Source organism: Malaclemys terrapin, chromosome 1, assembly GCF_027887155.1.
Source record: "Malaclemys terrapin pileata isolate rMalTer1 chromosome 1, rMalTer1.hap1, whole genome shotgun sequence".
NCBI classification, from domain to species: domain Eukaryota; kingdom Metazoa; phylum Chordata; order Testudines; family Emydidae; genus Malaclemys; species Malaclemys terrapin.
The window spans coordinates 56,303,414-56,324,492 of record NC_071505.1 but is presented as its reverse complement, the minus strand read 5'-3'; the positions used below and the strand labels follow the sequence as shown (position 1 = coordinate 56,324,492).

Here is a 21,079-nt window from a genome sequence, read left to right as displayed (position 1 = left end):
TACGGTATAATCTCCTAAAGCCAATCAGAGTCATGCATGTCTGTCAATATCCAATCATTTGGATGAGATTTTCAACCCACATTATAGTTGCCATGTGGATAATAACAACCTAATGTTTTTACAGAGAAGATTATATCAAATACTTTCTCCAAATTCCCTAAGTAAAGATAGTGTTTTCTTCTGTAAAAGCAACATTTATGAGCTAGTGCTGCCTTATCAACAGATATGAGGACCATATATAATTTTGTGGGTTTATTATTTGTTGAATGCTGACAGTATTCTTGGTGCTATACAAAATGCAGAAGAGGATATGATAGTTTCCTTGAGCCTTTTAATCATTACAGGCCACTCTTGCTCATGTTGAATAGCATTTATTTGAGAGATCCCCATTGGGACTAATTGTACAAGCAATGATTAGAGTATGTTTTGTCATCACTTTTTGTTTAAAAAAGGGTTTTTTTGGCTAAAATAAAAATGAATACTGAAAACTTTTATATTGATTAAAATTTTATTTACATATTTGGTAATGCAAAAATCCAAAAGTCAACTTTTTCTTTTCTGTTAGCTAATTTTGAATGGCATTTTTTTCCTTTTTGGTTTTTCATTGAGAACATAATTTTCAGGGGGAAAACAGAACATTTTTATAAATTTCCCCACTATCTAGTAACTGCTACTCTTTGTGAATAAAGGTTGCAGAATCAGGCTTTTAGGAAATGAACAAAGACGGTGAGTTAGTGTACTGTGATTTCTCAGTGTGAATGGATGCTGGATAAACAAAGTGTGCCACAATAGATAATGCAAACATTTTCAAAAGCAAATAGTTTCCCATTCCTATTGCTGTAAACCTCTTACACATACCCAGTCTTTTTGTATGAGGATATTGGAATAGTCTCTTGCAGTGAGCTGTCCCAATCTAGGGTTACCATACGTCCGGATTTTCCTGGACATGTCCGGCTTTTTGGGCCTCAAATCCCCGTCCGGGGGGAAATCCCAAAAAGCCGAACATGTCCGGGAAAATAGGGACATGCGGGGCCGGGGGTGCTGGGCCAGGGGCCGGGGACCGGGGCTGGCGGTGCTGGGCCGGGGGCCAGGCGCTGGGCCGGGGGCCGGGCCAGCGGTGCTGAGCCGGGGGCTGGGCTGGGGGCCGGGGGCCGGGCCGGGGGCCGGCGGTGCTGAGCCGGGGGCTGGGGCCGGCAGTGCTGGGCCGGGGGCGCTGGGCCGGGGGCTGGGCCGGCGGTGCTGGGCCTGGGCCGGGAGTGCTCGGCAGGGGGCTGGCCCGGGGCCAGCACCCCAGGGCCCAAACCAAGCCAGACTGGAGACGCCGGGGGGGGGGGGGGCCAGATTGGGCCGCGCCTCCTCCTGCCACCACCACCCCCCCCGCTTACCTGCTGCCTGCTTCAGGCTTCCCGTGAATCAAATGTTCGCGGGAAGCAGGAGAGGGGGCGGAGTTGGGGCGGGGACTGTGGGGAAGGGGTGGAGTTGGGGCGGGGACAGGGGCGGGGCCCCGTGGAGTGTCCTCTTTTTGGACACTCAAAATATGGTAACCCTAGAAGTACCACTGTGTGTGTGAAGTGGTGGGAGGAATCCTTTTCAATCTCCCATTTCTGATAGTGTTGAATTAAGATAAGAGTATACCTGTTACTGCGGGTTACCATAGCACAACTGTTGTTACTTCTCAAGGCCTCACACCTCCACTGAAGGCTTCTTTGGAGGCTTTCATGAAAATTATTCCCCTTTGCTGGAGAGACAGGTATATTCCTGTTGGCTTTTCGTACTGTTGTGACATGTCTCAATAAAATATGTTTTAACTGAAAGGAAGGCTATAAGTATTTACATGTTTCGTGGCTTACTTTTATTTTTAAGATCTTTTTATCCTGTTTCAGAAGAGGCTTATTTGTTGACATAAATAAACTTTGCCATATTAGTGGACTCTAACTGTCCTTTCAACTCCAGTGTGTATATTTGGCTGTGGAATGTGTGGCACAGAGATACTATGGTGGTTGGTGCTATATAAGTACCATAGATAGACTCACTGTATTGCTGGAATGTGATCTGCCTCTGCCTCTGCCTCTTGCTGGCTATACCTCTATCTGATTAGTCAGGTACCTTTAGCCACTACTCTTCTATCATTGAGAGCCTGGGTCTCTGTTTAACTACAGGCAGCCACACATTCACTTTACTTCATGTGATCTCCAAATTGGTTTCCTACAATTGCAAACTCACTCTCCCAAACTCTCTATCCTGCTGTCTAATGTAAAAGCTTTACTTCATCTGTCAGATCCATCTATCTCCACTGTGCTGGCTCCAACAGTACTTTCTAGGCGCCAGCCCAGTTGACATTTCTGCAAGCATCTCCTTTAGAGATAACGATGTAATTGCTTTTTGGTTTGTGAAAGATGACACAAAGAATACTTAGATGAGCCTTCAGTTTGGGGGTAAGAGGAATGGCTTAGGAGACTTCCTCTTAGGAACAGGTGGGCAAGATAAATTATATAATTTCTCCATAGTAGGCAAGGACCATGAGAATATAAGAAACATTTGTGTAATGATATCTGTAGTATTTTAGATTGACTCATCATCAGTGTGACTAAACCACCTATTAGCATTATTAGATATGGCTCACATTGCAGATACTTACAGATGATCATAAAAATACTCTAGACCAACCACTTGGCATTTTCAAAATAATGGAGAAAGTCTCTCCTGTTTTTGCGACTAATCAGAAGCAAGATATAAATAGTATTGAATTTCTGATCCTTAGGAAATTTCAAATCAGATTTTCTCTACTGAAGTTGCTGAAGCCTACTTTCACTGTTGTTCAACAATGATTAACTCAAAGAGCTAGCAGCAAATTTTCCATCTTGAAATCTAGAATCACTTTAAGTTGTTGAAGGAAATGGCATAGAATAACAATGGAAAAAGTTCATGATTCACTAGCTACTCTGACAAAGCATCATATACCCAGGAAGTGAGCAAAGAAGAGCCTGTATGAAACACTGCAATGGATAAATGAGAGAAGGAAGAGAACATTAACTTAATAGTGACTTGGCATTAGATAGATAGAAATTCACAAAGGATGTGTAAATTCCCAGGGATAAAGGCCAGCACAAGGGGTAGGTACCACTTAAGTCCTCCAAATAGGGTTTAAATTGGACTTAAGAAGGGCATAAACCTTGTGCAGGGTGACTGCACAGTGGAGAATGTCACCAAGAAGAGGCCAAAGAGGAAGTCATAACATTGGCAGAGAAGAACCAGACAGGGAAATATACACACGTACCTCACAGCAATAAGTAAGTGACCTGGATAGCAAAGATAGCAAGAGTTAGTTGGATTTCTTATTTTGTCACCAAAGAACAGTATGCTAAAAGGCACATGAAGGGATAGCATCATCTCGAGGCCAGTAGGAGGGAAAAGGTATTATGGAGGACAGATGATGGCTTGACAATGAGCTATCAATAACATACTGAATATAATCTGGTATGAGGTACAAACAGAAATGAGGAATCCCTAATAGACTTCATAGATTCCGTGCTCTTCTAGAAAGCTGTGCTTGAAGTAGTTTTGTTTTAGGTAGGGGCTTGGGGAGGTTGGTGGGGAGAGGAGGTGGTTAATGCTGTGAAATAGTGGGACAAATTAATCTGTGGTGTAATTGTTCTGGGACTTGATAGAATCCCACACAGACAATAGCTATCTGTGATAGAATCCCACACAATGACAGATGGAATCCCACACAGACAATAGCTATCAAGTCCCAGAACAATCAGCCATCAGGTAATTTACTGACTGTGATACAATAGTCTCTTGGAATAGGAGGAGTTTAGAAGATGAACTGTGATATGGTCCAAAGAGTTACCAATGACAAACTAATCACTCATCTCCTTCTGGGAAGTGTTTAGCCAGGTAGAAGTTAAATCTTCACTGGACTTTGCAGTTACAGAATTATGGTCCAGATGTTCATGTTCGTGGACTTCCTAAGCTAAATAGAAATACAGAGTCCCCATCATCATGGGTCACCTACAAGCTTGTGACATCTGCTGGCAGGATGAAGGAAAAACATGCTGTGACACTGCATTGACAAGGAAGTAGGGTCCAAGTGCCTTCTGAGGAAAGTGGAGAGTGGGAAGTCTGGCACCATCACATTTTTCTGAGTGTGGACAGTGTTCACGTAAGGGGACAAGCCTTTGGAGTTTCATTAAATATAATGACAACCTGGCAAGAATGTACCCCATTGTGTCACTCCTGACACACCGAGAATGCTGCATCTTTTGGGCTTCTGGGTGGCCAGCCAAAGGATAGAGGAAGAGGACTGATAGGAGGAAGAAAGGGAAGGAGATGAAAGCTTTTGTGGAGGGAGTGGGAGAGAAGACTATTCACTGGCAAACTGGCATAGTCGCCAATGTCTCTGATATCAGCCTTGACAAATTGGCTCTGAGACAGTGGAACTGGTACCTCTGAAGTGCATGTCAGTTGTTGCTGTGGAAGCCCTGTTGGCTGGATTAGCTTGGATGAGAGAAACAGGAATCTAGGTGCTGGTGCTCTGCACAAGAACTTCCTCACCTTCTTCCTCCTCAGGTGTATGTTCTCATTAGGATGACCAGATGTCCCGATTTTATAGGGACAGTCCCAATATTTGGGGCTTTGTCTTATATAGGCACCTATTACCCCCCACCCCCGTCCTGATTTTTCACACTTGCTGTCTGGTCACCCTAGTTCTCATTGAAGGGAACTGTCCAAATATTGTGGAACCTTTTGTGCCTCAACATTTCATGTGACAACTCACCAGGCATGTCCAATTACCAAAGAACCTTGAGGGTCCAACAGTTCATCCAACAAACCCCACTTCTCTGCACAGAATCCCTCAGATGCTGTTTAACTAGCAGGAGGAGGGAGAATGTTAACCACAATGTCCCCTTTTTCTTAATCTTCCTTTTATTCCCCAAATCCCCGCTTTTCTCTCACCTGATCCTTATCTTTCTCTTTCATGGACCATTAAGGTGGGAGGAAAGGGAATATAACGAGCTCTACAGGCATTCTTTCCACTCTAGACATAAGAATGGCCATAGTGGATCAGACCAATGGTCCATCTAGCCCAGTATCTGATGCCAGTGCCAGATGCTAGAGGAGTGAACAGAACAGGCAGTTTATCGAGTGATCCATCCTGTGTCACCCAGCTTCTAGCAGTCAGAAGTTTGCATGAGTCCATGAAATATCCTCTTACTTTTTGTGTTTTACCTGTATGGAAATTGAGGAAACCAATGTTACAACTAAAAATTTTAGTATTCAGCAGGTTTCAAAGGAAACCTACAATATATGTTCATTCTGAATGTAGTGAGTGAGACATTAGATGTGCCGCCCCCACTAACTTCAATGGGAGGAATTTTTTGCAGATAACTCCTTGTGTACTGTGCTGAAAATGAACCTCCTACATATTCTGAATATGAACATTAGGCTTTGGAGCATATGTCTTTGGGTATGTTTCCTTGACAGTGATTGTCATTCAGACATGTGATGGCTCAGTAAGCGTGCAATTTTTTGCAATTATATGTTATATCAAATTATTATCCTAAAATAAATATTCCCTTGGCTATTATTAACACAAAAGAAAATGTTAGAAATTGATGTGGTTAATTTTCAATTCCATATTATCTTTAATTAACACTGAAGATCATATTTCTTAGTGTGAAACTTAAATTAAAAATTTATAATCAATACAAATGGATACATACATTAAACAGCCTTCAGCCGATTTTAACAGATATTACATATTTTTAAAAATGAATCCTATGACACTTCTTTGGAAACTTCTTATGTATTTCTAATTAGTTCTTTGACATTTCTAACTGCTGTATTTCAACAGAAAAGAAAGTACATAAAAATCAGTTATTTTAAGTTTGTAATGCAACAAAAGAAGTTTAAATGATAAGATTTCAATTTTCAGTCTTCCGTGATGAAGTGCATTCATCTGTAAATAAAAAATTTAGAAAGCCTTTACAATGACATTATTTTAATAATTTTCTAATTAACATTAATGTACTTATACATACAAAGGGCAGTCACCCTTTCTTTAGTATACTTCACATATTCATGTGTTAGATGGATCAGTAACACAGCTATGAAATTTCTTATAAATATATGCTAATCCAACATCAGGCTTGAGATTTTAATAGCACAAAAGTGAGGAGACTTACATCTGGATGTTGTGAGCTCAATTCTGTTTCTATTGGAATAGTCAAAATCCTGTGGGATGAAATGCTGGCCCTACTGAAGCCAATGGGAGTTTTGCTATTGACATCAGTGGGGCCAGGATTTCACCCTCTGACTTTGGAAGGCCTGGAGCAGGCTCTATAATATGGTCTTGGGGATAAGTATATAATATGTAAAAATAAAATAATTATAATTTAGATTATATAGCACACAAAATGCAATCTAGTGCATATGGTTTACACACTCTAGACCTGTTTAATGGGCTGGTACAATGTGTGTGTTTGTTTCTGAGTCGCCTTTGAGGGATTGTTCTTAGAGAACACCTTTGTGTAGAAGTGGGCCATATGGTGTTTTGTTTTATTTTTAAACTGTTTAAGTATTTGCATGAAACATACACCACAGATGGAGAGAAATTATTTGGGGTTGTAAGGAATCTAAATATTTGTGGGTTGGGATGGCATTAAGAAAAGGAACATTTAAGATGAAAAGCAAGGCAACTACCTCACAGTAAAATCTATTAGATAGGGGAGATTATTCCACTAACAAATGCTGGAAGCACCCTCAAGCAAATCATTTAAAGAGGACTGGACAAAGCATTGTAAAATATTCTGTATGTAACAATTCTGCATTGTCAAAGAGATGGATTAGATGTTTTAAGGCCTAATTCAGAACCCACTGAAGCTAATGGGAAACTTTCTATTGATTTCAGTGGACTTTGGATCAGGCCCCTAAATGGCTCTCTAACATCTTATTCTAATATGCCCTGGTTATTTTTAAAAAATAAATCAATAATTAAAAAGGTTTGAATCAGGCTGTTCCCAGGACACTAGCAGACATACCACATGAATATATGGAACACCACTGGGATACTAGCACAATCACTGGGATCACAAGGAGCACTTTGTTCATTCACATCCTGTGTCCTGTGATACTAGCACTTAATAAGGCATTCATGATGCTGATCTTGCCTCCTTCATACATAAATATGTAAGATGGGTAGACTTGTATTTAATTAGACTTTCCATCCAACTATCCTATCATCCTTCTCTTTTTCACCTGTAAGCTCTTCAGATGGGCACTTCAGACTGTCTACCTTGACTTACCTTCCACTAAATCCCCTCTAGCCTGGTTTCCACCTTCTGCACTTGGCTGAAACTGCTCTTACTATGGTCATCAGTGATTTGTTCCTAGCCAAGACTTGCAGCCTCTATTTTGTCCTCTGTTTTCTCGCAAGCTTCCCATGCTCTGTTTTTCCCTGACACCTTCTCCTTCCTTAGCTTTTGAGGCCTTCTCTTCTCTTGGCTCTCCTTTTCTGTTCTTTTTTGCTCCTGTCCAAACTCCTGTGTCCTGGAATGGAATATATTTGTAGTTGAATTGATCACTTAATTTTGAAATATACTTAGCTTTAAGAAAATAAGCCAATTTTATAGCCAGATTACTGAAAACTTTCTTCTTTTTTCAAATTGTTGTTCTGTTTTATCCTATAGCGGTGTGCATATTTGAAGGCAGAACCTACTTCGAAGGACAGAGAGAAACTGTGTATTCAAATTCAGGGGACTGTGTTCTTTTTGAGTGCAAGGTAAGAACACCATTGATGGGACCCTTTTCTTTCAATAAATCTGTTTAAAATGTCTTATAAGGTCCTGATGAATAAAAATGTGTATGTATCTACTCTGAAAAGTGACTTTTAAAAGGGCATCAAGGGGTTTCCATGCTTACTTTGTCCAGCTGATTTCCACATCAAATTTTACAAATCAATATTTTTTCTAATTGCCAACTCTGAAAATTCAACCTGGGATCTCACAGTTGAGCTGGGTTCTTTTTTTATTTCTTATACACTATCATCAGTATTAAATATCCTGCAAGCCACATTATGCTCTCTTTTGTATCAGTGCAGCCCTATTTTCTCCAGATTATGTGCTCAGCTACAAGGGGGTTACACAAATGTAAATGAGAACAGAATTTGGCCCACAGGATATTTCTTGCCTGCAATGATGTATGAGAAGGAAAGAATGCCACTTGACTGTCAAATCTCAGGTTGTGTTTAGAGGGTTGGCAGTTTGGTAATCTATCATTCTACTTGTAAATGGAGCGTATTGGATATTGAGTCAGATACACTAAACAGTGAGCCTTACAATATCATTTTAACTCAGTCGCTTTTGAGAGCAGAAATGCAATTTAAGGGCAAAATGCTACAGTGTGCGTCTACAGGTGGAAAGTGCACAAAGAGATACCAAGGTGGAATGCTGCTGTGCTTCCCTAGGTGTGGAGCTTGCTATCGGCTAGAGAAATGCATGCTTCAGGGTGGAGGAAAGACAGGCAAGACCTGTCTGCTTATTGCAGGGGTGAAAGTAGAAATAGGGACTTACCGGTATGGGGTTGGGTTGGGGCCAGGTCTGACCCCCGGAAGGGGCGGGGCCTCGGGCAGAAGGGGCGGGGTTGGGGGGTGGTCAGAGCCAGCCCTGGCCCATCCTGTACCGGTAAGTACCCTCTCCTGCTGCCAGGGGCTCCGGCAGCAGTTTAAAGGGCCCAGGGCTCGGCTGCCGCTACCGCCCCGGGCCCTTTAAATAGCCGCTGTAGCCTGCTGGAGCGGCGGCGGGGCTCTGGCGGCTATTTAAAGGGCCCAGGGCAGTAGAGGCAGCGGGAGCCCCGGCCCTTTAAATAATCCCCAGTACCCCACTGCCGCTACCCTAGGGCTCCAGCAGCGGGGATCTGGTGGCAATTTAAAGGGCCTGGGGCTCCAGCCGCTGCTGGGCGCCCCAGGCCCTTTAAATTGCTGCCTGGGGAAGCCGAGCCGCCCCGGTACGGCGCACCGGCTCTTGCCGGTATGCCGTACTGGGGTGTACCAGCTTACTTTCACCTCTGGCTGTAATGTTGTCTCAGAGTCCAACTGCCATATGCAAGAGAATATACATTCCACAAGGTCTGAGTTGGAAGAAACTGCTGTCCAAGAGAATGGGAGCAAAGGCTCTTTCAGCTCCAGCTCCTTAAAGCTGTGGATGTCAGGTAAATGTGGCAGATAATACTTCAGCCTCACTGCCGTGGCTGGTGCTTCCCCTGAATCTACCAGACCCTTTTTCCCTCTATTGGAAAGCGTGCATCTGTCCTTGGACCTCACTGTCACCTCCTCCAGCAGGATATTGTGCCAGAGTTGCTTTCTGTGCCACTTTACTATAGTTTTATGAACTGGTGATTATAATTTGTCAATAAATCTATTTTAGAAATTAGGTCTATAGATGAAGGGATACATGCTGATGGACAGTCCTTTGTGAGTATCTCACTACTAGTCATATTGAAATCAAGGGGCTGGGGGAGGTGCAAAACCAGCCGCTAGAGAAATAAGGTCTGAAGTAATTCTGGAAATATAGCTTAATCTGCCCTACAGTTTTAAGGACTGTGAATTGCTATTTTTAACACAATCCTTATTGGTGATCAATGTGTATATGAATAACAATCATCAAAGTCTGCATGGTGCTGCCTTTTATTTATTGCAGTTAGAAATTATGAGGTCCTATTAGCGAACAGTGAGGCAGCACACCTGGCTTGACTCTACCTGCCATTGGTAGTGGGTACATATTTGGCCACCTTACTTGTCTCTCACTGTGCTCTTAGAAACGTTGTATGGCAACTTTGGTGATAAACATTCTGAATCTCAAGCACTGAAATACTTATTGCTGCCAAGAAAGCAACACTAGGAATGACGTTTCAGAGCAACAAATCTACATACTGTCAGATGTGTAGATAAAATGGGGACCCATAGGCAGATGCTATTTTATTACCTACATATTTCTACACATAATAGAATCTAGTTAAAGACATCTGCTCAAGAGAGACTTGAGAGTGGTGGCATAGGTACTGATTTTTTGCTTGCAGGCCAGTGTTGATGTTATCAGGGCAGTTTAGGGAATTTATTCTTCTGGATTTTGTTGTGCATAAACATGGAAAATCCCTTTTTTTTTCTTGGTTGCTGCAGTCAGGCACATTTTCCCATTCAAATCTGAAAAAACAAAGAAGCTCTGCAACATTTCAGTCACATTTAGCGATAGACCACATTGTTATAAAGGCCAATGCTCAGCACGCACACTTTTAGGTGGTTTTGGGGTGTTTTGTGTGACATACAGTATCATTCAAGGTCTAGTTTAGTTTGTTACAGGTTCGGGTTTCATTTTGGTTATGTGCCATGGAGTCTGGGAAGATCAGTCAGTGAAGACTGAGCAGTGGTTTCTGATGAGTTATTTTCTCATCCTCATTTTTGTCCTAGGAAAATAATGTTAAATGAAACACCAACTATATAACAGTAGTATATGCAATGCATTAGGCACTATCCACACACAGAGCTTTATATTCTAAGAAAAATTCTGAATGCTTTTCAGGAAGGTGTTGTGCTGCTGTGATTTGTGCCTTTGTGTCTCCAAGACTACATCATTGCAATGCACTTTACTTGGGGCCATTTGGAAATTAAAGCTGGAGCACAATATAGCAGCTTGCTTGTTAAACCGGGTATCTTACCCATGAGCATATTACATTTATTCTGTCTGATCTCCACTGGCTGCCTGTGGATATACAGGCGGGATTTAATGTACTGGTTTTGACCTCTGAAGTGCTAAATGGCCTGGCACCAGTCTATTCAAGAAACACTCTCTTCATGAGATACCACTGCCTCTCCCTTGGGCCATAGGGCCACAGTTGAGATCAGACAGGGTACTCAGGCTAGAGATCCCTTAAGGTCTCTAGCCTGGAAAGGAAGCTGCTAGCATGGCATTATTTGTGCAGTCCCCCTGGCTTTGATCCCCTGCAGTCTGTAAGAGAACTAATTTGTTGACCTTATAGGCATGATTTCTGGAGAAGCTTATGAGGACAGGGAAGCTGCGTGAGGATAATTTTGGGGAAGGATGAGGAATGTTTCCTTATTTTTCATTTACTAAATAGGTGTGGTTTCTGCTATATAGTGGAGGTGTCTGCTGGTTTTGTTAAGTTTAGTTGTGATTTCAAATTGTCAAAGTTACCTGGAGTTTGAGATAGGCACCTTTTGCTGTCTGTCTGTTATAAATCTAAATGCATAAATAAAATAAAGGCATTATTCAGCTGCATTTATTATCTCCAGAATTGAATAATTACCTTAATTTAATAGGACCACAAAATGCAGCGCACTACAAAATCGGATTGCCCAACCTTGAACTGCCCAGATTCTCAACAAATCTCCTTGTCTCACAGTTGCTGCAAAGTTTGTAAAGGTAAGAAAATAGCAGGATCTGCCTGTGCTCAATGTAATGTGCAGTATCATTTTATTAATTTTTTATAGTTTTGGAAAAAACATCTTTTTCATTATTGGAGATACTGTAAAACTGAATAGATAATGTACACATCAAGGAGTCTGAAAACTTGTTTGAATGAAGTGTAATAATGTAAATTTTGTTGAATGGGGCTGGCAGCATTCTTGTATTTCATACAAAAGAGAAATCCTAAGGGATTATACATGATTGATGTCACCATTTTAAAGTGCTTCATTTATGCATGCGCGCACACACACATCCCTAAAGGCCCTTCTGCAGTGGACATGTGCTTTGCAGATCTATAGAAAATTAGAGTAAATTTGTATCATTTCCCCCTCTTAGCACTTTTAGATTGCCTTCTGAATATAGAATCAAAAGCTTTGGAAGTATATTGTACTGCACTTCTTAAATTTTTACACGTAGGCCAAACAGATGGAATGTGCCTGGACTTTCAGTGCAAGGATAGAGATGTAAGGAACTGCCCAGGGCTCTGTGCTGTACTGTTATAATACTGGGTAATATTGGTTCCCTCCCAGCTGTGAGCAGTTGCATCTTCAAAGCAGAAAGTCTGTTCCTATTTCTCCAATAGCTAAACTGTGATCAACTGAGTTCTAGCAGGAAACAAGCCATCACACTCTTTGGCTTGGCTTAGATATACATTGATTTGGGGAATACTGGAGACATGCAAGTCGTACATGCTACACAGACAGAAACAATATGATTAATGACATCCTGAAGAGAGATAAGACTAAAATGGAAGAACAGAACTTAACAGAAGTGTGCTAAGGTCTTGAGGTCTAATCACAGTAAAAAGGGATTTTTTTTCCTGGTAAAAATTTACAGTAAATCTTAAAAAAAAAAAAAAATCTGCACTCATTGAGCCTGGATACAAACTCAATAAATCTAATAGCTGATGGATTTAGTGCTTGTTTCTGAACAGTTTAAATCCTGAATGGATCATCCTAGCCTTGTCTCTCATGAGCTATGGATCTTATTCTTAAAATCATACTTTGATACAGTATTAATCTGCAGCACATATTCTCCTATATTGGTTTGTAGTATGTGGAGATCTATTGATCAGTGGAAAATTGTACACTTACTATTCTGTAATGCTAAGGTTCTGATACAAACTGATAAAAGCCAGGAAATCCAAAACTAAAGGCTGACACTTTGTCCTTATTTCAGACTTCTGTGAGGAAGAAAAAAAATAGGACAAAGGGTGGCCTCTGCCGTTTGTCAGCTATAGGGTCTTGATGTGCACAGCACTCCATCAGTATCAGTGGGAGCTGTGAGATGTGCTGAGAGCAATGAATGGCCCTTAATGTTGTTTAAAATGTAGGAATTTTTGCTCCTGAATTTCCTGTTTCACATAATAGCAGTGTGGTAGTTTAAAAAAACAAAAATAAACGGGAAGTTGTGAAATACATGTACACTACTGCAACAAACCATGCCGTGGAGGGTATTATTGTAGTCCTTTAAAAAAAGTGTGCCTCAGTTACCATGGTAGAGACATGAAGTTAGTATCATTATCATATCAGCAGTTCAAAGTTCTCTCTGCCTATACTGTGGATTTTTTTCTCCTCCGATTCTGGTCTGCCTGGCTCTTACGCCTTCAGACTGGGCTCATGCATGCAGAGACACCCCCATCCCCCCAGGCCAAAACAGCAGTGACCTCTACACCTCTGACTATGCCCTCCAAGCAGATTCTAATTTTTTTTCTATTTTAAATGCAAACATAAACATTACTGAAAAGTTGTAGAAGATGGGGGATGTTTCATTAACAAGAAATGATGCAGCAGGCAAGTGGAGTTGTAGGGAGAGAGATCTTTATTGAGCATGAATATAGGTCTTTGCTATATATTGACAGGTTTGGCTTTCTCCTGGTGGCAGCCTCACCCCAGCTTGCACTACTCAGCTGTTCCTGTCACACCAGGCTAGGTCCCTCCTGAACCCTGATCAGTTCTGTGCATTGTACTATAGGAGCCTTGTGCAAGGAAGCAGGAACTGAAAAAAGACTAGTGAAAGATTACTGTTTGGCTAATCCTAATACCGATTTTTTTAACAAGTCTAGAGCAATTAAATCACTGAAAATAATAATAAAAAGTAGGGCTGTCGATTAATCGCAGTTAACTCACGCGATTAACTCAAAAAAATTAATCGCGATTAATCACACTTTTAATCACTAATTTAAACAATAGAATACCAATTGAAATGTATTAAATATTTTGGATGTTTTTGTACATTTTCAAATATATTGATTTCAATTACAACACAGACTACAAAGTGTACAGTGCTCGCATATTTTTTATTACAAATATTTGCACTGTAAAAATGATAAACAAAAAAATACTATTTTTCAATTCACTTCATACAAATACTGAAGTGCAACCTCTTTATCATGAAAGTACAGCTTACAAATGTAGATTTTTTTTGTTTTGTTTTTTGGTTACATAACTGCACTCAAAAATGAAACAATGTAAAACTTTAGAGCCTACAAGTCCACTCAGTCCTACTTCTTATTCAGCCAATCGCTAAGACAAACAAGTTTGCTTACATTTACATTTATATTTGTTTGCATAATTCTGACCCCTTCTTATTTACAATGTCACCTGAAAGTGAGAACAGGCGTTTGCATGGGACTTTTGTAGCCGGCATTGCAAGGTATTTACGTGCCAGATATGCTAAACGTTCGTATGCCCCTTCATGCTTCGGCCACCATTCCAGAGGACATGCTTCCATGCTGCTGATGCTCATTTTAAAAAAAATGTGTTAATTACACTAGTGGCTGATCTCCTTGGGGGAGAATTGTATGTCTTCTGATCTGCCTACCCACCTTCTGCCCTATATTTCATGTTATAGCAATCTCAGATCATGACCCAGCACATGTTGTTAATTTTAAGAACACTTTTACTGCAGATTTGACAAAATGCAAAGAAGGTACCAATGTGAGATTTCTAAAGATAGCTACAGCACTTGACCCAAGGTTTAAGAATCTGAAGTGCCTTCCAAAATCTGAGAGGGATGAGGTGTGAGGCTTGCTTTCAGAAGTCTTAAAAGAGCAACACTCTGATGCAGAAACTACAGAAATTAACCTTTTGCTGGTGGCATTTGACTCAGATGATGAAAATGAACATGCATCAGTCTGCACTGCTTTGGATTGTTAGTGAGCAGACCCCGTCATCAGCATGGACGCATGTCTTCTGGAATGGTGATTGAAGCATGAAGGGACATATGAATCTTTAGCACATCTGGCATGTAAATATCTTGCGGCGCCGGCTACAACAGTTCCCTGCGACCACCTGTTGTCACTTTCAGTGACATTGTAAACAAGAAGCAGGCAGCATTATCTCCTGCAAATGTAAACAAACTTGTTTGTCTGAGCGATTGGCTAAACAAGAAGTAGGGCTGAGTGGACTTGTAGGCTCTAAAATTTTACATTGTTTTGTTTTTGAATGCAGTTATTTTTTGTACATAATTCTACATTTGTAAGTTCAACTTTCATGATAAAGAGATTTCACTACATTATTTTTATTAGGTGAATTGAAAAATACTATTTCTTTTATTTTTTACAGTGCAAATATTTGTAATAAAAATAATAATATAAAGTGAGCACTGTCTACTTTGTATTCTCTGTGGTAATTGAAATCAATATATTTGAAAATGTAGAAAACATCCAAAATATTTAAATAAGTGGTATTCTATTATTCTTTAACAGTGCGATTAATTATGATTATTTTTTTTAATCTCTTGACAACACTAATCAAAAGGAGAAAAGGTAGTGCAGCCCAACTGTACAAAATATTGATATACTGTGTGAAAATTATATGGAAGCTTAAAATCACCCATAACCTGTTTGAATTCATCACAGTAAAGAACAGAGTCGCCAAGTATAGCAATACAGTGGTGTTGGATTTCAGGAAATCAAATTTGGGGAATTAAGAAATCTACTGAGTTAATGGGAAGACATTTAAAATCCGCTATTTGGGAGAAAGCTAGAAGCTCTTATTAAAAATACATTAAAAAAATCTCTCTTAAAAAGAGGAATGCAAGAAACGAGGACCCAGTGTGACTTCAAGAGGAGCTGCTAACAATAAGATTAAAAAGGAAACGTCATTGAAATATCAAGAGGTAGCACTTATACAAGAATATTCAGTCAGTTAAGGCTTGAAGGGAAAAGATAAGGGCAACAAAAAAAGCAAAATAAGTTAATGTTAGCCAAAGCTTTCAGGGAATATGCATGGGTTTTACAAATATACCTGGGGAACAATAAGTGCTTGTAGGAAAGCAATCCCATTAGTAAATGGGCTGCTGAGTTACTGAGCAACTTCTATAAATTCCAACTTTAATAAGAAAAATGAAGAAAAAAGTTGAAGTTCCTGTAAAAATAACCATTGACAAAAAGAAGGTAAAGGGATTTAAATATGCTACCTAACAGACATCAGATGATAATAGCTTCTTTTCATCACTGACCTGGAGTTGAACTTAAGGCCAAGAGATGACAAGCTCTGTACCCTACACTATTCCCCTGAGATGCTGCATGCCTAATATCAAGGTAAATTGTGTGTCTCCTAAGAAAAATAGTTTCCTGAGTAGGATTCTGTAGCCTAACTGAGAAAAGACTGGAATATATTCAACAGAGAAAATGTTTTATCTTTGGATTCTTTTTAACTAGGCTTGAAAATTATATATTTTTTTATATATAATTTTGACGGATGATGTAGATGTTTATTTTTAAGCATTTAGTTAGTTCTTTGTTTTAAATGCTAACAGTTGTGTGAAATTATGGGGGTGGTGGTGGATGTTTGTGTGACAATAAATATTTAATGACAGACATCTAGATTAAAAAACGTAAGTGGAGCTACCTAAGTGGAGCTCTGCTCCAGCTCCACTGTCTCCCATTTTATACACATTAAGGTAGGACTCTAATAAGTTCTCAAGCTGCATTTTTCTTACTTTGCCTGCCTGTAAATTTTGATGATTTTGGATGGAAATATTTTTTCATCAGTTTGGTGAAATCGATGTTTACTGACACTGGTACAAATCGAATCCTTTCAAGCCTATTTTTAACAATCACTTTTGTTTTCATACAGGCCATAACTTTTGTTCTGAAGGACATAACTGCATGGAGCATTCTGTCTGCAGAAACCTAGAGGACAGGGCTGTGTGTAGCTGCCGAGATGGTTTCAGAGCCCTTCGAGAGGACAATGCCTACTGTGAAGGTAACCCATTGTGAAGATTCTCAGCTGTATAAAGTATAGTGTATTACTCCATGAAGAATGTATTAATTCACAAGTTTTCAAAGTGATGGGCCCATTAAATGCAGCAAATTTAATTTGCAGAATATTAATCAGCTAAAATAATTATCTCTCAAATTAAGAATTTTTTAAAAATCCCCAATCAGTGTCAGTTATAAGTTAATATGGCTAAATTCTTGAATTTGAAGCAATACTTCCACTGCAAAATCTGTTCTCTTTTCATTAATCAGATATTCCGATAACCTAAAAGTCACACATTAGAATAGCTTTTAGTTGGTACACATTTTAATGTAGCTTTTGGTGGGGACTTTATTTTGCCATTAGCTCCTTCCTCCCTCGCAATATAGTAAGTAAACAGTACTGACCAGATTCTAATACCTTTACTCACATTGTGTAAAAACTTACTATTTTAACAGTCCCACTGATTTAAAACCAATGCCCCACTTACCAGATAGAGGCAGTTTCTATAGTTCAAATTTTAACATGCTCATAAAATTCTAATAAAAACATCGCAGCTGTAGCAAGATATGTGCCAAATATCACTCTGCTTTCATGTTGCCTTCCTCTCTCCTGCTGTCCATCTGTGCCTTTCTCATGAAGGCCCTGATTCTGCAAACACTTACAAAACACTTAACTTTCAGTGGGACCAGTCACATAAGTTCTTGTAGGATTATGGCCCTCAGGTTGTAAGGACTTTGGGGTTGATTCTTTTGGCCCAACTTCGCAAACAATAATGCATATAATTTTATTTTAATGAGTAGTCCCATTGACTTTAGTGGTACTATTCACATGTAAAATTAATAATGTGCATAAGAATCTGCAGGATTAGAGTACAATTCTATTTCACAGAGACCTCTGTTTAACAGCATTTTGTGACCTATTGTCTTGAGTAGAGCTTTAAGTCATGCAAGAGCAAGTCCTGCTACTCTCTCCATGGCCTTGAGGAAGGGATTGCTCAGTGGTTTGTCAGCATCTGAGTCTAGTCCTTCACTTTCAGAAAGAGGATTTTTTTGTTATTGTGATTAAGAAATGATGCAAGGAATTTAGTTTTGTTAAAGAATATATACAACTTCATCTTTTATTAATGTTTTTAATCTTTTAGAAATTAAAATGTATTGTGAAAATAATACTGAGGTCTGGATTAGGAGCAAGGAAGGGAAGGGTTGGGAGGCCAGGTGGGAGTACTTGTGTGTATGTGCCGGGGGCAGTGAGGGGAATTAGGGATGGGAGGGTCTGTCAGCCCCACATTCTCCCCTCATGTTTGAAGCCACCCACTCCCCTGCTCCCGTTGTCATGCCAGACCAGGTGATAGGGAGTGATGCCTCCCATTCGTAGCCTCATCTCTCAGGGCAACATCTGCAGGCTGGAAGGGGATATGCCTCACACAAAGAGGGGAGGGAGAGAATGAGAAAGCAGGGACCGCTACAATGTGTGAGCTGGGGTGTGTGGGGCTCTGCCCCTCTATGTGGGTTTTGATCCCCTCCCTTGATGCTTCACTCCCTTGTTGTAAGCTCGGACCTTGCGGGGTGGGGCTGTCTCTCTGGGTGGTCTGATCCCCTCTCCCTGCCCCCCTTTGTGTGAGGTGGATACTAAATGGGAATGAGAACAAACCAATGAGATGAATGGAGCAGTTCACTCCTCTCAGAGCTGTTGTTTCAGACTGCATTCATCTCCAAGGGGTGTTGTCATTCAACTGTGAATATCTCATTGAGATGAATGGGCCATTTCACAGCTCTCTGAGCCTCCTGTGCTGAAGATGGATATGTAAAGCCCTGTCCTCACATATTAGGCCCAGATTTGGAAAAGGGATTCTACATCTCCACTCTCCTGTTCCTTCTGGCCTCCAGCTGGCACATGTTCTCCTCAGAGCCCACCTCCTCATGGCCCCTCCAGGCTTACCAAGGACATGGAATGGCAAGGAGGACTGTGGAGCTGGCATGGGGCCTCAGACCAGCAGATGGCTGTGGGGGTGGTCAGAGCAATAGGTGAGACAGGTGGAATGTCAGAGAAGTTGGAATGGTTTCAGAGCAGTTGGAGGAAATATAAGGGGTTGGAACAGTGATTGGAAATGTGGGAGGGTGTTGGAACAGTGCTGGGAAGAGTGGGATGGAAAGGAAGGGGCTTAGAGATGTGACTTGAGGGATGTTGGAAGGGCTTTATTTCTGTCCCTCAAAACACCCCATATCTGTGCCCCCAATATTGGTCCCCCCTTTCAAAAAATGACCACATTGACTCCAGATTATTGCATAGCTTATTAACAATTCCCAGTGGCTATTGCTAGGGACGGGGCAGGGTGGGGGAGGAAGCGGAGATAAGGTTATGTTTCTGGGGTGTTATGAACCTTAACTTTGTATTTCCTGGTTTTCAGTGGTTTAAATTTAGTTGTTGTTCACATGCTGGAAGGGCACAAGGCACCACTGGGCAACCTGAACTCTGTATTAGCCAAGTTTTGGGCCATTTTAATGTTAATACATAGGCGTAAATGAAAACAAAGTCTCCTGATTCCAGATAACAAGGGACATTTTCTGATCTTAGATGCTCCTGTGTAAGGGCAGGTCTACACTATGGGGTTAAGTTGACCTAAGTTACGCAACTCCAGCTACATGAATAACATAGTTGGAGTCGACGTAGCTTAGGTTGACTTATTGTGGTGTATACACCGTGCTGGGTTGATGTGAGAAACTCTCCCGTCGACTTACCTTATACTTCTCATTCCGGTGGAGTACCGGAGTTGATGGAAGAGCGATCACTAGACCCGCTAAATCGACCTCCGGTGGATCAATTGCCACAGTGTCAATCCCCGGTAAGTGTAGACATACCCTAAGTCTGTCCAGGTTTCAACCTCAGTTTCTGAAAGGAGTCTGAACAGTGATTGCCATTATCTATAGTACAACTAAACCATATTTGTTAGTCTCTAAGGTGCCACAAGTACTCCTGTTCTTCTTTTTGCGGATACAGACTAACACGGCTGTTACTCTAAACCATGTTTGGCACTGGTTCAGATGCAACTGTTGCTGACACACATTGATACGGATGGAGAAATTTTCCAGTGTAGACAGGCCTTAGGAGTGTTGTGGTTCAATATCTAAGTCCTTTGAAATCTTCAAATCTTCTTTCTATCTGGTGAGAATGCCAAGAAAGGTGCCAATTATTGCCAGCTGTAGCAATGATTTTGTAATGTGGGTTTGTGAATGTGTGCTGTTAATGGGAGCTAGAACGAAAGTGAGACAGCCAAATAATTTCACATAGTGCATTGAACAAAACTATTATCTGCTGTTTCTCGGAATGCTCAATCAGGTCTTCCACTTTCCCACCATCTTCAGTATTCTCACATTTTAGTGTTCTACATTTTCATTCTGGCTTAAAGTTTAAGCAACAGTTACTACATCTCATTTCTGTTCTGGATATAAGGTGTAAAATACAAGCATGTTGTAAAAAACACATTTCCTCATTTTAACTTTGTATAATCTAATGCTATTAATCAGATTTCTTAACTACTGACAAGCCAAATAAAAGAGAAATTAAATTTTGTGAAAGATAGTAATTAACACTAATTATTTCTGGAATGCTAATTAGTTATAGGAACAAGTTTTTAAGGATTGTGGCATGACAAGGGGAATTCTGCAGAAGACAGAAGAAATCTGATTGTCATAGAATATCTGTAACATTTATATGTGCCTCAACATGCAATCAATACAAAGTATACAAAAACACTCTGTATAGAGAACTGCAGTATTATAGACCGAGAAGAGTCAGAGTAAATAATTTTAGCATGTGTTCCAAGCTGTATGAAATTGCAGATTCCTGCAGAAAGCCCAAGACTGGTAGAGTAGCAGAAAGGGAAATGTTGGCAAAAATTTCATCAATTTTTTTCCTCTTTTTTTCTTTTTGGATAAAAGATTTAATTGTAAAATGTCAATACAGAAAATTCTGACCAGCGCTAGCGAACTCTGTGCTTGGATCAGTAGGGGGTATACAGGACTGCATCATCCAACAGCAAAAAACTGTCAGGTTGAATTTCAGATCTTTCTGTATATTAGACCAGCGGTTCTCAAACTGGGATTCACGGACCCCTGGGGGTCCACAAGCATACTCCAGGGGGTCTGCAAGTCATGTCCAGGGCCACCGGCCCTGCTGATCAACTCCTCCCCGTCCCTCCCAGTGCCTCCTGCATGCTGCTGTTCAGCGGCGTGCAGGAGGTGCTGGGAGAGAACAGGAGAAGTGGGGATGTGGCATGCTTAGGGGAGGGGGCAGGAAGAGGAGGGGTGGGGTAGAGCGGGAAGAGGCAGGGCAGGGTGGGGTCTTGGGGGAAGAGGTAGAGTGGGAGCGGGGCCTAGAGCTGGGTGG

General features: G+C 40.8%; 1 protein-coding gene across 3 annotated transcripts in view; it reads left to right on the top strand.

Moving 5' to 3' along the window:
• Positions 1–21,079, top strand: part of NELL2 (neural EGFL like 2) — a 225,822-nt gene that overhangs the window by 98,256 nt on the left and 106,487 nt on the right. For all 3 annotated transcript variants that reach the window (XM_054024804.1, XM_054024787.1, XM_054024796.1), the window contains exons 10-12: positions 7,692–7,783; positions 11,336–11,438; positions 16,568–16,696. In XM_054024804.1, the coding sequence (XP_053880779.1) occupies positions 7,692–7,783; positions 11,336–11,438; positions 16,568–16,696 (324 nt within the window). The remainder of the gene's footprint in view (positions 1–7,691; positions 7,784–11,335; positions 11,439–16,567; positions 16,697–21,079) is intronic.